The 17,316-nt window shown below is 40.5% G+C and overlaps 2 protein-coding genes across 3 annotated transcripts in view; one reads left to right on the top strand and one right to left on the bottom strand.

The window, feature by feature from the left end:
- Nucleotides 1-2,849: 2,849 nt before the first annotated feature.
- On the bottom strand, nt 2,850-14,785 carry smpx (small muscle protein X-linked). Of its 2 annotated transcripts, none has more exons than XM_072514067.1 (4): nt 14,566-14,785; nt 13,292-13,353; nt 13,026-13,112; nt 2,850-3,276 (listed from the first exon to the last, which is right to left on the bottom strand). In XM_072514067.1, exons 2-4 carry the CDS (start codon nt 13,325-13,327, stop codon nt 3,148-3,150), a joined length of 252 nt encoding a protein of 83 aa, XP_072370168.1. In that variant the 5' UTR covers nt 13,328-13,353; nt 14,566-14,785; the 3' UTR covers nt 2,850-3,147. The 2 variants fall into 2 exon arrangements, with proteins under 2 accessions (XP_072370168.1, XP_072370169.1); XM_072514068.1 differs by lacking the exon at nt 14,566-14,785 and adding an exon at nt 13,944-14,034.
- gtpbp8 (GTP binding protein 8) overlaps nt 14,224-17,316 on the top strand; it is a 72,259-nt gene continuing 69,166 nt past the window's right edge. Inside the window, exon 1 of the mRNA XM_072514063.1 lies at nt 14,224-14,242. The gene's annotated coding sequence lies outside the window, so the exon portion shown is untranslated. The remainder of the gene's footprint in view (nt 14,243-17,316) is intronic.

Genomic DNA, 17,316 nt, shown 5'->3' with positions numbered 1-17,316 from the left:
AGATTAGAAAGGACACTTTGGCCAAACCATGGCTTACAAGGGAAATTAGAGATAGTATTAGATTCAAAGAAGAAGCATACACATTATCAAGAAAAAGCAAGAGACCTGAGGATTGGGAACAGTTTAAAATTCAGCAGAGGCCGACCAAGGGATTGATTGAGAAGGGGAAAATACAATTTGAAAGTAAACTAGCAGGGAACATAAAAACTGACAGTAAAGTTTCTACAGGTATGTGTAGAGAAAAAGATTAATAAAAACTAATGTAGGCCCCTTACAGTCTGAAACGTGGGAATGCATAACGGAACAAAGAAATGGCTAAGGAACTAAATTCGTACTTTGCTTCTGTCTTCATAAATAAAGACACGAATAATGTACTGGAAGTTCTGACAAAAACAAGATTTAGTGAGGAGCTGAAGCAAATTACTATTAGTAAAGAAATGGTTTTGGGGAAATTAATGGGATTGAAGGCGGACAAATCTCCGGGGCCTTATAATCTTCATTGCAGAGTACTTAAGGAAATGGCCCTCAGAATAGTAGATCCATTGGTGGTAATTTTCCAAAATTCTTTGGACTCTGGAATGGTTCCTACAGACTGGAGGGTAATGAATGTAACCCTGCTATTCAAAAAGGGAGTTAGAGAGAAAACAGGGAACTATAGACCAGTGACACTAACGTCAGTAGTAGGGAAGTTGCTGGAGCCCATTATCAAGCATTTCATACCACAGCATTGGAAAGCAGTGGTGTAATCCGACAAAGTCTGCATGGATTTACAAAAGGAAAATCTACTAGAGTTCTTTGAAGATATAATTAGTAGAATTGACCAGAGAGAACCAGTGGATGTGGTTTATTTAGACTTTCAGAAGGCTTTTGACAAGGTCTCACATAGCAGATTACTATGTAAAGTTAAAGCGCATGGGATTACAGGTAATAACTTTAGATGGATATAAAGTTGGTTAGCAGACGGGAAGCAAAAAGTTGGAATAAATGGGTCTTTTTCTGATTGGCAGGCAGTGACTAGTGGGGTACCGCAGGGATCTGTGCGAGGACCCCAACTGTTCACATTATATACTAAAGATTTAAAATGTATGATCTTCAACTTTGCAGATGATACAAAATTGGGTGGGATGGTGAGCTGTGAAGAGGATGCAGTGATGCTTCAGGAGGATTTGGACAGGCTGAGTGAGTGGACACATGCATGGCAGAAGCAGTATAATGTGGATAAATGTGAGGTTATCCGCTCAGTAGCAAAAATAGGAAGGCAGATTTTTATTTGAATGGGTGTAAATTGAGAAAGGTTGATACTCAGTGAGACCTTGGTGTCCTCTTGCATCAGTCACTGAAAGTAAACCCGCGCGCGGGTGGCGCAATCACGGCGCCGAGGTCCCAGGTTCGATCCTGGCTCTGGGTCACTGTCTGTGTGGAGTTTGCACATTCTCCCCATGTTTGCGTGGGTTTCGCCCCCACAACCCAAAGATGTGCAGGGTAGGTGGATTGCCCACGCTAAATTGGAAAAAATGAATTGGGTACTCTAAATTTATAAAAAGAAAACAAATAAAAAAGAAAGTAAACTTGCAGGTACAACAGGTAGTAAAGAAGATAAATGGTATGTTGGCTTTTATAGCGAGAGGATTTGAGTATAGAAATACAGATGTTTAACTGCAATTGTATAGAGCAATTGTGAGGCCACACCTAGAGTATTGTGTGCCATTTTGGTGTCCTTATCTGACAAAGAATGTTCTTGCTATGGAGGGAATTCAGCGAAGGTTTACCAGGTTGATTCCTGGGATGGCGGGACTGTCAAATGAGGAGAGACTAAACCAGTTCGGATTATATTCATTGGGATTTAGAAGAGTGAGTAGGGATCTCATTGAAACTTACAAAATTCTAACAGGATTAGACAGGGTAGATTCAGAAAGAATGTTCCCGATGGTGAGGGAGTCCAGAACTAGGGGTCATAATTTGAGGATAAGGGGTAAACCTTTAAGGATTGAGGTGGGGAGAAATTTCTTCACCCAGAGAGTGGTGAATCTGTGGAATTTGCTACCATAGAAAGTAAGAACGCTTACAATACCAGGTTAAAGTCCAACAGGTTTGTTTCAAACACTAGCTTTCGGAGCACTGCTCCTTCCTCACCTGAGTCCAACGCCGGCGTCTCCACATCATGGCTACCACAGAAAGTAGTTGAGGCCAAAACGTTGTGTAATTTCAAGAAGGAATTAGATATAGCTCTTGGGGCTAAAGGGATATTGGAGATGGCGGGATCAGGATATTGAACTTGATGATCAGCCATGATCATAATGAATGGTGGAGCAGGCTCGAAGGGCCGAATGGCCTCCTCCTGCTTCTATTTTCTATGTTTCTATATTCTATGTTTCTGCATGGCAGGCCGAATTAAAATCAGCCCTTTGATCTCTCACAAGTATCCTTGTTCTCTGATACTAATGACCTGTGGTGTTGGATGTTTTTTTACTGTCACTAGAACAGTTCATGCCCTTTAAATAACTGTTACAGCCGTGATATGAAATAATCCCAACAATCACATTGGTGATGATGTGTTCACCCTGAAGGTCCAGGATGTCTCGTAATATGAGCTATGTCCACACTCACCACATTGAACAACAAACAAGTGGAAATGTAAGTAGGAGTTTGACTTTGAGTGCAGTGTTTATTGCTGTGCCGTTACTCAGTGGATTTGCTTCAGAGGAATAAGCTGTGGATGAGGAATTTGTTCATAACTGACAACGATTTCTAACACTCCATTTTATAACTACCTAAGAAGACACCATTAATGAAAACATTCACTATTTAATACTCACACATTCTAATAAAACATGATATACCAAAAGGTAAAATTTTCAATTTAACAAGACTTCTGGTTTAATAAATTGTAATTACTTTATAATATAATATTTTATCATTACATTGTTAAGAAAACAGCATGAGTGTCAGGCAAAAATTGATATTACAATACTGGAGGTAATAGCAAAGAGAGTTTTGTACAAATTGTTGGTTTATTCTATCAAAGCCGGTAAATCTGTATAAAATGTTGGGCCATGGGATTGCCCATTGCCATTCTGCATAAGCAGAGATGGCTCAAAGTGAAAGTCAATTGTAATAGACATTTCAGAAACTAAGCCCCGATCCCTTTTACTCAACCTTGGGGACAAATTTAAGGTCACTCTTGGCATCCTGAAGTTGCTTGAGGTTGACTGCCGGTCCTGGTAACTTCACTGCTCCAGGCAGTTCTTTCTTTTCCTCGGATTTACTGCACGCCCCCTGTATCAGATGAAACCATTACCAAACTTCAGAAAAGAATACAGTATCACCTTATCTCATACCCTGATTTTTCCTGGTCTAAATGTCAATCTATAAACAATGCTTACACTCCTACATTAGTGCATTGATAGTACTCTCATCACTGAAGGTTGTGAATTCAAGTCTTTGCATCCTGGAATAGTGTGGGTTTTGGCACAGTGGCAGCACTCCCACCTCTGAATCACAGCAGGTGCCACAGAGATACAAAATCTGAGCACAACATCTAAGCTGACATTCCAGAGCAAAATTGAGTAAGTCCTGAACTGCCAGAGGTACATCTTTCGGATGAGGTGAGTTCCTCAAAGAAGAAATGGGGTGTATTATCCAGTGGACAATATTCATTCCTCAACCAACATCACTAAAGCTGGTTTAGCCATTCCCCACCAGATATGGCGAACTGCATAAAGCATTATCAGGTCATACTCTCACCTGCCAAAACTGCACGCTATTCAAGGATCATTCAGGAATGTAAAGATAAGCCTTGATTTCTTTGCCACACTGCCAACCTTCTTGTTAAACCTCTCTCTACTGTTCCCTCCATCCTCACATTGAACAACGAGAATTATAAGTTTTTTGATTTGTTGGCCCCTAAAATTGAGGACAGCCAATCAGCTGTCTCTTCCATCTCCCCTCCCTTCTCACAGGGTTAAACCTCTCTAAGGTCCCTCCCTGCTCTATCCCTGAACTTGCTCCTTTCTCTAGCGTCACTTTTCATGACCTCTCCGAGCTCATCTTGTTCATGAGACTCACCTTCTCACCCTTTGGCCTATTCTCACTAAACTGATGACCATCCAACTTCTCATCCTGCTTCTGCTCTTCTTGGCCCCCCGGTTAGCACATATTAGATATTGTTAATGATTATGTTTTCTCCGGCACTGTTTCCCTCTCCTACAAATCTACTACCACCAACCCATTCCGCAAATCCCAAACTTTGACTCCACCTGACCCTTCAAACATCTGCCCCATCTTTGACCTCCCTTTCCTCTCCAAAGTTTTGAACATGTTGTCACCTTCCAAATCTACATTTATCTTTCCTGGATTTAATTCCATCAAATCAAGTTTATGCTCCTGCCACAATTCCCAAATCACTCTTATCAAAGGCACAAAATATATTTTATGTGGCTGTAATAACCTAGCCTTCCTCTCCTCTCAGCAGCCTTTGACATGGTTGACTACTACAGCATCTTGCTCCATGGCTCCTCACTGCCGTTCAGCTGGATGGAACTGCAATTACCTGCTTCCAATGTTATCTGTCTAATCATAGCCATATAACCACCTACAATGGCTTCTCTTCCCAATCCTACACAGTTGCTTCTCGTGTTCCCCAAGAATCACTCCTCAGGAGGGATAATTGTTTGTTTAAAAAGTAATCACTCCTCAGCCCTCTCCTATTTCACATCCACTCACTGCCCCTTGGCAGCAACATTCAAAAATAAAATGTCAAGCATGTACACTGATGACACCCAGCTCTAGCTCACCACCACCTCTCTTGACCCCGCCACTGTCTTCAAATTATCAAATTGCTTATCCAACATCCAGAATTGGATGACTGCCAATTTCCACTAAATGTTTTTTTTCTTTGCCACAAACTTTATTCTACCGTCAACTACTCCATTCTCTCCCTGCCAAGTGTCTGAGGCTCAAGCAGACTGTTCACAACCTTGGTGTCATATTTGACTTCAAGGTAAGCTTCCAACCACATATCCACACCATCGCTAACTACTTATTTCCATTTTTGTAACACCACCCAACTCCGCCCCACCTCAGCTTGTCTGCTGTTGAAACCCTCATTCATGCATTTGTTACCTCTACAGTTTGATTATCCCAATGCACTCCTGGCTGACTCCCCATATTCTGTTCTTCATAAACATGAAGTCTTCCAATATGTTGCTGCCCGTGGTCTAAATTGCACTAAGTCCAGTTCATCCATCATCGGTGTTTATCTATCTATTGGATTGGCTTAGTGAACTTTAAGACAGTGAGGAGTGAGCATATTGTGGTTGCTTATCAGGTGTGGTATTCTAGTTTAAGTGGGGAGTGTGTTGTGGACAATGGCTCTTTCAGAGGCTCTGAAGTTTTTGGGGGTGGAGACGGTCACATGCAGTACCTTGCGGACAGAGACTAAGAGCAGACTGTTAGATTTGGCAAAACCATTGCAGTTAACATTACCTGACAAAATGCGAAAAAGTCAAAGGCTTGGTGGGGATCTATTTAAATATGTCCAAGCACTGCCAAGGTTTGACGAGAAGGAGGTAGAAGCCTTTTTCATTTCATTTGAGAAGATGGCTAAACAAATGAAATGGCCACAGGACATGTAGGTATTACTGATTCAAACAATGCTGATAGGTAGGGCTAGTGAAGTGTTTGCATCACTACCGGAAGAGGTATCTGAGACGTATGAGGAGGTGAAAAAAAACATCTTAGGTGCATATGAACTAGTGCGTGAAGCCTACAGACAAAGGTTTAGAAATTTAAGGAAAGAATTTGGTCAAGCATACATGGAGTTTGAAGGATCAAGCAGAGTAATTTTGATAGGTGGATAAGGGCTTTGAAAATAGACCAAACGTATGAAGCTCTCAGAGAAATTATAGTTTTGGAGGAGTTTAAACGTTCAATTCCTGATGTAGTGAGAGCACATGTGGAGGAGCAGAGGGTTAAAACTGCGAGATTAGCAGCGGAAATGGCGGATGATTATGAATTAGTTCATAAATCAAAGCTTGGTTTCCGACATCAGTTTCAGCCTGTGAGGAACAGAAACTGGGGACATGAGAAATACTCAAGTGGTAAAGGTAAAGGTGATCTGGTGGGAGATAATAAGGAGAGTGTACCTCAGACTAAAAAGGAAATCCAGGAGGGTGGAAGAGACATGAAAAGGTTCAAATATTTTCACTGTAACAAACTAGGCCATGTAAAGTCACAGTATTGGTGGTTGAAGAGAAGCACTGGGAAGGCTGATGTGGTAAAACAGGATAAGACAGTGGGGTTTGTGGTAAAGGAAAGCCCAAGTGCAGCGAAGGAAGTGCAAAAGATTGTACAGCCTGATCACGAGGTGATTGATAAGAAGGTGCCAGACCTCTTTAAATAATTTACTTGTGTGGGTAAAGTTTACTCATGTGTATCAGGAGGAGCAGGTAAAGAAGTCACAATTTTAAGAGATAGGGGAGCTAGTCAATCTTTAATGGTAAGAGATGAGGAGTTATGTAGTTTGGGAAGAATGTTGCCAGAAAAGGTGGTAATATGTGGGATTCAGGGTGAGAGGGGTAGTGTTCAATTGTATAAGGTAAGGTTGGAAAGTCCAGTGAAGAGTGGTGAAGTGGTAGTAGGAGTAATAGAGAAACTATCTTGTCCAGGAATACATTTATCTTGGGTAATGATATAGCTGGATCGCAGGTGGGAGTGATGCCTACTGTGTTTGAAAAGTCAGTGCAAAATCAAACATCTGAGGTGTTGAAGGACGAATATCCTGGGATTTTTCCAGATTGTGTAGTAACAAGGTCGCAAAGTCACAGGTTAAGACAAGAGGAGAAATCAAAGAGTGAAGATGAAGTTGAAGTGCGATTATCAGAAACGATTTTTGATCAGATGGTTGAAAAAGAACAAGAACAGGTGGAGGATGGCGCGGATATTTTTAGTTCAGGAAAATTGGCGGAGTTACAACAGAAAGTATAGAAATAAAACGGATGTATCAGAAAGCATACATGGAAGAGTATTCTGAGTGTATACCAGAGTGTTATTACCGTAAAAGTGATGTCTTGATGAGAAAATGGAGACCTTTACATATGCAGGCGGATGAAAAGTGGGCAGAAGTTCAGCAAGTAGTATTGCCGGTAGGGTATAGAAAGGAGGTGTTGCGAGTTGCACATGAGGTGCCAGTGGAAGGTCATTTGGGAGTAAGGAAAACGCAAACTAAAATCCAGAAACATTTTTATTGGCCTGGACTACAAAAAGATGTAGTTAAATTTTGTCAATCATGTCACACATGTCAAATGATAGGGAAACCTCAAACAGTGATAAAACCAGCGTCCTTAATACCCATTCCAGCCTTTGAGGAATCTTTTACAAGGGTCCTAATTGATTGTGTAGGAATCAATATCTTTTGACTATAATGGATGTGTCTACTAGGTTTCCAGAGGCCATTCCAGTACGTAATATTACAGCTAAAAAGATTGTGAAGGAGTTACTTAAATTCTTTACTAGATATGGATACCCACAGAAATTCAATCGGATCAAGGATCAAATTTTACCTCAAAGTTATTCAAAGACGTTATGGATAGTTTAGGAATAAAATAATTTAAATCAACTGCATACCATCCAGAATCGCAGGGAGTGTTAGAAAGGTGGCATCAGACATTAAAGACAATGTTGAGGGCTTATTGTCAACATTATCCAGAGGATTGGGATAAAGGAATTCCATTTGTACTGTTTGCAATTAGGGATACACCTAATGAGTCAACCAAATTTAGTCCTTTTGAACTAATTTTTGGTCATGAGGTAAGAAGACCGCTTACATTGATGAAAGAAAAATTGGTTTGTGAGAAATCGGAAGTTACACTTGGATTACGTGTCAAATTTTAGGGAACGATTAAATAGAGCAGGTGAATTGGCTAGACAACATTTGATAATTGCACAAAATGTGATGAAACGGGTGGCGGACAAGAAATCCAAAGTTTGTAGTTTTTCCAGTGGAAATAAAGTTTTAGTGTTGTTACCAATGGTAGGTGAACCTTTAAAAGCTAGGTTTTGTGGACAGTATCAGATTGAAAGGAAATTAAGTGAGTTGAATTATGTGGCAAAAACACCATTCAGAAGGAAGACTCACCGAGTGTGTCATGTGAATATGCTTAAAAGGTACTTTGAAAGGGAAGGAGAGAAAAAGGAGGTTTTAATGATTCTGACTCAAAGTGACAAACCGAATCCAGATTACTGCGAATTTGACATACCTCAAATTAAAGTGGAAAATGAGGATGTTCTTAAAAATTGGGATAAATTGTTGAGTTATCTTCCAGAGGAAAAATGAACTGACCTGAAAGAGTTATTGATATCACATGGGCAAGTTTGTAGAGATAAATTGGGAAGTACTAAAATGGCTATACATGATGTAGATGTGGGAAATGCTGTTCCTATCAAACAATGGATAGGAACTTAATCCTTTAAAATTGGCACAGTTTAACAAAGAGATTGAGAGTGTGCTTAAAAATGGCATACTTGAAGTGGGTTGCAGCCAATGGAGCTCACCCATAGTGATGGTACCTAAACCAGACGATACCCAACTGTTGTTTGTGGACTATAGAAAGGTGAATGCAGTTACAAGAATGGACTCTTATCCTATCCCACGTTTGGAGGATTGCATTGAGAAAGTGGGACAATCTGCTTTTATTTCTAAATTGGATTTACTTAAAGGTTACTGGCAGGTACCTTTATCTGAAAGGGCGAAGGAGATTTCAGCTTTTGTGACTCCAAATGGTATATACCAATTCAAAGTTATGCCATTTGGCATGAAAAACGCCCCAGTCACATTTCAACGGTTAACTAATACAATTGTTTCAGGATTACCCAATTGTACAGTATATATCTATGATCTGATAGTTTTCAGCCAGACATAGAAAGAATATTACATCATCTGATAGTTATTCACTCGACTTCAGGTGGCGGGTTTGGTGATAAACCTAGCCAGAAGTGAATTTGGAAAAGCCCAAATCACTTTCCTTGAGGAGTTTCCGATACCCTCAAGACAAAGGGAAATAATGCGATTTCTTGGCATGAGTGGATCTGATCGTACCTTTGTGCAAAACATTTGTAGCATGGTTGCTCCACTGATGGACTTGCTGAAGAAACGTTTAAAAAACTTTCAATGGACAGCGGAGTTTCAACATGCATTTGACTGCCTGAAAGCTGTGGTAACCGATGCTCCTGTATTGGAGAGTTGCAAGGGACTCTGTGATCAGATTGAACTGAAGTATCTAACTTTAAAGAGAAATGCCGAGGCATAGAGGAATGGATGGATCGTGCAGAGACTTTCTTGTTCAAAGAGGCTGTCAATCGAAAAGGATTTCGATTGGAGGAAGAAGAACAATGAAAAAAAATTGGACTATATTATTATACCTGTTTGTGTGTGTTGTTTTGTTTGAACTGGTAAAGTGTTTTTACTGTGTGCATTTCTTAATTGATGGTGCAAAGGTGAAAAATGAAACCATCTTGAAGTTGATGGTTTATTTTTTTTCTTGGGGGAGGTGTCATGTGCGAGTACCTTTAAGAAATGGATGTTTAAGCAATGTACCTTTAAGAAATGGAGCTGATCATATTACTGAAGTGATGTCAGAGGGTGGGGGGAGCTGAGCTCACTTCTGCTTTTCTGAGTTTCAGTTTGGGAAGGCAGCTGGGAGTGTCTGTGTGTTTTGCTGTGAGCTGCAGGAAGAAACACAGAGCTGGTCTGTTGATGCCTGCAATCCAAAGACTATAAATATATTGAATGTAAGCTAATGTCTTCTTATTTTTGAAGGTTTGAAGTCTTTTGGATGTTTAAAGGAACAGTTTGAAGTATTATTTAGTGTTGTAGTCTTTTGGGGTTATCTTTGAAGTAATGGGTGTTAAGATATTCAATGTTTAGTTTTAAAAGGTTAACGTGAGTTCATAGAATAAACATTGATTTAATGTTTTAAAAACCATTTGTTCATTTCTGCTGTATCACACCTGGAGAATACGCCGTGTGCTTCCCACACCACAATCTATTAAAAGTTGTGGGTCGGTTGAACTCCATGAAACACATTGGGGTTCTGTAAACCCGGACCCATAACAGCATGAGTGGATTAGATCGAACATTTATGCAAAAGTTTTGTAGCGTGATTGCTACACTGATGGACTTGCTGAAGAAACGTCAACAATTTCATGGACAGCAGAGTTTCAACAGGCATTTGACTGCCTGAAAGTTGTGATAACCAATGCTCCTGTGTTGGAGAATTACAAGGGACTCTGTGATCAGATTGAACTAAAGTATCTGGCTTTAAAGAGAAATGACGCGGCATAGAGAAATGGACGGATCGTGCAGAGACCTTCTTGTTCAAAGAGACTGTCAATCGAGAAGGATTTCAGTTGGAGGAAGTAGAACGAAAATAAAAATGGACTATATTATTATACCTGTTTGCGTGTGTTGTTTTTTGAAACAAAAAAGTATATTTACTGTGTGCATTTCTTAAAGGATAGTGAAAAGGTGAAAAATGAAACCACCTTGAAGTTGATGGTTAATTTTTTTTTCTTGCAGGGAGGTGTCATTTGAGAGTACCTTTACGAAATGGGTGTTTAAGAAACGTACCTTTAAGAAATGGGTGTTTATCAGTGATGTCACAGTGTGGGTGGAGCTGGGCTGTCTGTCAGCTTTTTACTTTCATTTTAGGCTGTTTGGTGTAGGGTGTGTTTTAGTTTCGTTTTCAGTGTTGGAGCTGAAGCCAGACAGAGCAGATGTACTGTTGATCTCTCTGTCATGAAAATACTATCTCTTAATCATTTGGTGAATTCAGAATTAGAAATGTTTCAGTAGTGACTTTAACCTGATGTGCTTCTGTTAAAGGTTATGTTTTTTGCAAGTCTTCTGGATGTTAAAAGGACAGCATAAGCATTACTTAGTGTTGTACTCTTTGGGGGTTGTATTTGAATTGATGGTTGCTAAGATGTTCACTGTATGTTTTAAAAAGGTTAACTTGAGTTCATAGAATAAACATTGTTTTGCTTTAAAAAATACTTTTCCATTTCTGCTGTACCACACCTGTAGAGTGGACCGTGTGCTCCCCATACCACAATCTATTAAAAGTTGTGGGTCAGGTGAACTCCATGATACACTTTGGGGTTCTCTAAGCCCTGGCCCATAACACTCAATATTAAAGAGTCCTCCTTGTCTGAAAATTTCTCCATTGCCTGACCCTGCCACAACTCTGTACCTTCATCTGCCATGGCTCTAAGCTCTGGAATTCCCGCCATTAGGTTTTGTGGCTCTCTACCTCCCTTTCCTCCTTAAACATTCTCCTTAAAATGTACTTCTCGCACCAAGCAATTGATCATCTACTGTATTATCTCTTCATGTGATGTTAACTTTTGTTTTATCGAGTTCCTGTGAAGCGAATTGGGACATTTGATTACATTAAAGATAATATTTTTTATTAATCTTTCCAATTAAGGGACAATTTAGCATAGCAAATCCACCTACCCTGCACATCTTTGCCTTGTGGGAGTGAGACCCACACAGAAACAGGGAGAATGTGCAAACTCCACATCGACAATGACCCAGGGCTGGGATCGAACCCAGGTCCTGATTAAAGATAAATACAAGCTGTTGGTAAAACAGACTATCTGATTGCTGTTTGTGAGAAATTGCAACAAGTAAATTGCCTGCTATGTTTCCTTTGTTGCAATGATGATTATATGTTAAAAGTACCTCATTGGCTGTAAAGCAGTTATTAATAATAATAATCTTTGTTGTCACAAGTAGACTTACATTAGCACTGCAATGAAGTTACCGTGAAAAGCCCGAGTCGCCACATTCCGGCACCTGTTCGGGTACACAGAGGGAGAATTTAGAATATCCAATTCACCTAACAGCACGGCTTTTAAGACTTGTGGGATAGAAACCGGAGCTCCGAAGGAAACCCACGCAGACACAGGGAGAAAGTGCAGATTCTGCACAAACAGTGACCCAAACCGGGAATCGAACCTGGGACCCTGGAGCTGTGAAGCAACAGTGCTACCGTGCCACTCATCCTGTTTGGTCTATCCTGAGGCCATGGACATTACTAAATAAATGCATGTCTTTCTTTCCTGTATTGTCACATGTTCTCTGTAATGAAAGGATGTTTCATTTTGTAAACTGTAGCATTTCCTTTCCCAAACTTCGACAAGGCAGTATTTCGCATATGGCCAAGGTTTTCCTGACAACAGCCCAGTCAGGTTAGACATATTAAAATTGTTGATTAAAAAGAAAACTTTATTCAAACCAGGCGTGCATGGTTCCAATATCCTTTCATATTAGTGAATAATAGAGTGAGGTAAAATCTTCTATCATATTTTATTTCTTGCCATGTTTTGGCAGTTGTGGCTAATTCCATAATGCACCATAGTCAACACCAAATCTTTAACTATTGGTATAGTTCCACAATTAGCAGTTACTTGTCAGCATGGCTCACTCGTAGCACCCTTGCCTCTGAGTTGCTGCTTTTCGATTTTGATGTAGGCTGACATGTCACAGCAGCATTGAGAGAGTACTGCATTGTCAGAAGTTCTACCATTTGGATGAGATGTTAACATGGGGCCCTGTCTCTCCTCCCAGTTGGGTGTAAAAGATCTCATAGACCCATTTGAAGAGGTTTGGGGACATTCTCTCCAGTGTTCTAGCTAATAATTATCTGTCAGCCAATATCAATAAAAACAGATGATCTGGTAATTGTCACTTTGCTGTTTGTGGGGTCTTGCATATTGGCTGTGATATTTTCTCCATTACAATAGTACAACCCTTCAAAAAAAGAGTACTTTTTGGGTAATAAAGTCCTGAAGTCATGGAAAGAATTGACAAGCTGTCGAAGCTTGATGGTATGCACTTATCAGGATAGATTCACAAGAACACCAATTGTAAACTTAGTAACAATTTATATTGCAAACGAAGAGAGCACTGATAAGTTGGCAAGTGGACACTCCCTTTTGTTACTATTATTCATTTTTCCACTCACCTCATCAGGTTCTGAGGTGCACTCTTTTCTTTTACTGGGATGTCCAGCTCCAGGCAGAAAGGCGCCCATGGGGATGTTTATGTTGGCCTGGCATTGGATCAGACAAAACAACCTGTTAACATCCGCCAGCCATCATGACAGTCAATGATAACTCCAGATGGGACAGTGGAAGATAGGGTAGTCATAATGTCATTCCTCCCCACCCCCCTCTGGACACACATCTAACAATTTACCAACTGCCAAGTTCTAAGGAACTTTCATCTCACCTGAATAGATTTGACATTGGAGCTTCGTTTGGACATCGTGTAGAGGGAAGCTTGATTTCCCGCTAGAAACGAGAAAAGACAATTAAATCCAAACATCCAGAATATGGAGAGCGTACAGTGCAGAGATGGAACGAACTCTATCGCTAGAACATTGTTAATGGCCGCACTCAGGATAATCTTTCAGTGTCCATTTCAATGTTGCCTAGTTACCTCTTACAGGGACACAGAACATAAACACGTGAGCCTCTGTTCGCTCAGATCTGAGTGAATCTTTAATAAACACCAACGTTACATTCTCAGTACTGTCTGAAAACATTTGAAAATATGTTTCCCCTTAGATAAAGCAACTACACCAAGCCACGAAAACATGCTAGATATTCTTGTTGGTTCCTTTATGCGGAGGATTACGTGTTATTTCCACAGCTATTTCAGAAATGGACATTAATAAATAGGAAGGGAGCAAATTATCTGACAGTTCACATCTGGCGAACAGTAGTGTATCACTAAAATCTCAGCCAAGTGAGGTTGGGATATTATACTTTGGGTGGTATTTATTGAAATAGGAAAAAGTACAGTGCAAAAGAAAACTGCAGCAGACACCCCCACAGTTAACTGTCTGAATAATGTGCAGTATTAACTATTCTTGTGTTACCGTCCTGGGACACTGAGGTTGCACTGCCTCAAAGAGCACAGGGACCAGGCTGATTGATGCTGGCAGTATTAACAACAGGAGCATCATCTCCTAAGAATAAGCATTGAAGTCTAGAGTGGATTGCATCTGGGTGAGTCACGGCATCAATGTTTGAAAGTTACGGTAGCCTGACAGCCTCTTCCAGCGGGTCAGTGCTGTTGAAAGCTCAGTTTGGCTGCGTTCTTGGGACAGTCGCGTCACAGTCACAGGACTGGACCTGGCGCTTTCACTATTGTCGAGTCCTTGTCCAACTCCGAGAGGTAAGTCAGTCCAACAAAGACGCACAAAGCCAGAGCTACAAGGGTCACCTTTCTAAAAGCAGCTCCACAATTATAACGGGCCTTTGGATCCGCCTCATGTCACTTTCTCCTTTTTGAGCCATCACTTTCTCCTTGAGCTGTGTGAGGCTCCTCTCCCCCCGCCCCCCCCCCCCCCCCCCCCACACACACACACACATACATCTCAAACAAGCGGGGCAATAATCCGGGCTGATTGTCCAACTCCTCAGACATACCACTGGATTCCCGACCCCACCACCAGACAACAGCAGAACGAATGCAAAACTTTCCAGGCAGGACCTTACCTCGAATTGGAGGATGCCCTCTTTTTGACTGCTGCAGGCTATTATTTTCTGTTTATTATCCCAGACACACAGGTGGGATGTTGAATGCTATTTCCCGGTATTGGTGGAGTTGAAGGTTGAAATATCTGAGGTGTTTTTGGACGGGGCAGAAGTCGATTGAAAGAGATAGTTGGGACTGTGCATCAGTTTAGTTTGGAGACAGCTTGTGAAAAGATTCCTGACGTGGCTGACAGTTGGTCCAACTAAAAATAGCGTCTGATAGGCAGGGGGAACTTTTTCCATGTTAGTATTTGCCCTTTTAACTGGAAGGGTCAAATGTGCATAGGTCAAACACCGCTGAAGTAGATCACACCAGGGGGGCATCGTATCATCAAACCTCGCCTATTTAAAATGACTTATTCTTTAAAGAGCTCCTAACATTGGAATCCAACTCACTCCAAGATTGCCCTTTCCTCCCACAACAGGCCATATCAGGAATGTTTTCAACAATCACAGCTACCCAACCAAATCACAGGATTCCAGTTTAACTATTCCTGTAGTTTTATTATAAATATACAGCTATATTTTCAGTCTGGGTAAGATTGGGAAATAAGAAGATAAGGACAACGAATTGTAAAGGTGACACCGTCAGTAAGAAATGTGGGCAAACTATCAACCTATTTGAATATTTCAGATCCCTCTGTAGATGTTGCAACACGCGATTCTTCTGACCTACTCTCAAAGTTATTGGCACCTGTGTTAAGGGGAAGGTGTAAAGGGACCACAGACGCTTGGTGTAGTGTGTCAGTCATAAACTGTTCTCCCCTGATACATCCACTACACAAAGCTGACGATCAGCTGTTACAATATATTGCTCTACATCAGTAGAGACATTTGAGATCTCGTGTTGCTCCATAAGGAATATGAATAATATAGCCTTGTCTTTTTATTGCATTCCTTTACGAAGGACATACCCATTCTCTATTGTTTAATGCTCAGGCCCCCTTGCTCACTAACCTACAAGATTGGAAAGAATATAAAGAACGTCAAAGAATGATAAAAAGATTACAAGGGAGGAAAAACTGGAGTATGAGAAAAAACTAGCCAGCAAATTATAGATCTTTTTAAAAAGAAATTTAGAGTACCCCAATTCTTTTTTCCAATGAAGGGTTAATTTATTGTGGTCAATCCACCTACCCTGTGCATCTTTGCGTTGTGGGGGTTAGACCGAAGCAGGCACGGGGAGAATGTGCAAACTCCATACGGACAGTGACCCGGGGTCGGGATCAAACCCAGGTCCTCGGCGCCGTGAGGCAGCAGTGCTAACCACTGTGTCACCATGCCGCCCACCAGCAAAACAAAGATGGACAGAAAGAGTTTCTATAGATATTTAAATAAGAGTTAACAAAGTGAATATTGGTCCTGCAGAAAGTGCATCTGGGAAATTCTAAATGGAAAGTAGGGGTATGGTGGATGAATTGAAAGGGTATTTTATATCTGTCTTCAGTATAGAGGGCGCAAGTAACATCCCAGAAATAGCTGTAAATCAGCAAGTGGAATGAAGGGAGGAAGTTTTGAAAATTACAATTACCAGGGACGTGGCATTGAGCAAATTGTTGGTGCTGCAGGTGGACAGGTCCCCTGGACTGGATGGACTTCACCCTAAGGTCTTGAAATATGTGGCTAATGAGACAGTTGATGCATTGGTTTTAATTTTCCAAAATTCCATAGATTCAGGGAAGGTTCAATTAGATTAAATGACAGAAAATATAACTCCTTTATTCAAAAAGGGAGGGAGAGAGAAAGCAGGAAACTGCAGGCCAGTTAGCCTAATATCTGTCAAATGAAAATGGTAAGTGAAAATGGTAGAAGTCATTATTAAAGATGTTATGACAGGGCACCTGGAAAACATCAAGGCAATCAGGCAGAGTCAACATGATTTTGTGAAAGGGAAATCAAGTTTAACCAATTTATTAGAGTTATTTGAAGGGGTCACAGGATAAAGGAGAACTGGTAGATGTACTGTACTAAGAATTCCAGAAATTTGATAAGGTGACATATCAAAGGTTATTGGGGAACATAAAAGCTCATGGTATAGGGGGTAAATATTTACATGGGTTGAAGATTGGCTGACTAACAGGAAACATAGTTGGCATAAATGGGTCGATCAGTGCTGGGACCTCAACTTTGTACAATTTATGTAAATGACTTGGATGAAGGGACTGAAGGTATGGTTACTAAATTCGCTGACGACACAAAGATAGGTAGTAAAGTAAATTGTGAAGAGTACAAAAGGAGGTTACAAAAAACATAAATAGGTTAAGCGAATGGGCAAAGATCTGGCAATTGGAGTATATAATGTGAGCAAATGTGATATTGTCCATTTTGGCAGGAAGAATAAAAAATAAACTTATTATCTAAATTATGAGAGATTGCAGAGTTCTGAGATGCAGAGGGAACTGGGTGTCCTTGTACATGAATTACAAAAGGCTAGTATACAAGTACAGCAAGTAATTAGGAAAATTAACAGAATGTTATCATTTATTGTGATTGGTATGGATTACAAAAATAGGGAGGTTATGTGTCAATTATACAGGGCATTGGTGAGACCACACCTGGAGTATTATGTACAGTTTTGTCTCTTTATTTAAGGTAAGATGTAAATGTGTTAAAAGCAGTTCAAAGAAGGTTTACTAGACCAATACCAGGAATGGTTGGAGAGGTTAAGTTTGTATCCACTAGAGTCTAAAAGAGAAAAACGCAACTTGATCA

Source organism: Scyliorhinus torazame, chromosome 8, assembly GCF_047496885.1.
Source record: "Scyliorhinus torazame isolate Kashiwa2021f chromosome 8, sScyTor2.1, whole genome shotgun sequence".
NCBI lineage: Eukaryota > Metazoa > Chordata > Chondrichthyes > Carcharhiniformes > Scyliorhinidae > Scyliorhinus > Scyliorhinus torazame.
The sequence above is the reverse complement of the archived record's forward strand: the minus strand, read 5'-3'. Positions and strand labels throughout refer to the sequence as shown.

What these genes read in the sequence shown, in the direction of transcription:
- smpx (XM_072514067.1), bottom strand. Translation starts at nt 13,327, where the DNA reads ATGTCCAAACGAAGCTCCAATGTCAAATCTATTCAG. An exon ending in CCAATGTCAAATCTATTCAG is followed by an intron (nt 13,113 to 13,291) that starts GTGAGATGAAAG and finishes ATCCAATGCCAG; the next exon opens with GCCAACATAAACATCCCCAT. An exon ending in GCACCTCAGAACCTGATGAG is followed by an intron (nt 3,277 to 13,025) that starts GTGAGTGGAAAA and finishes CATCTGATACAG; the next exon opens with GGGGCGTGCAGTAAATCCGA.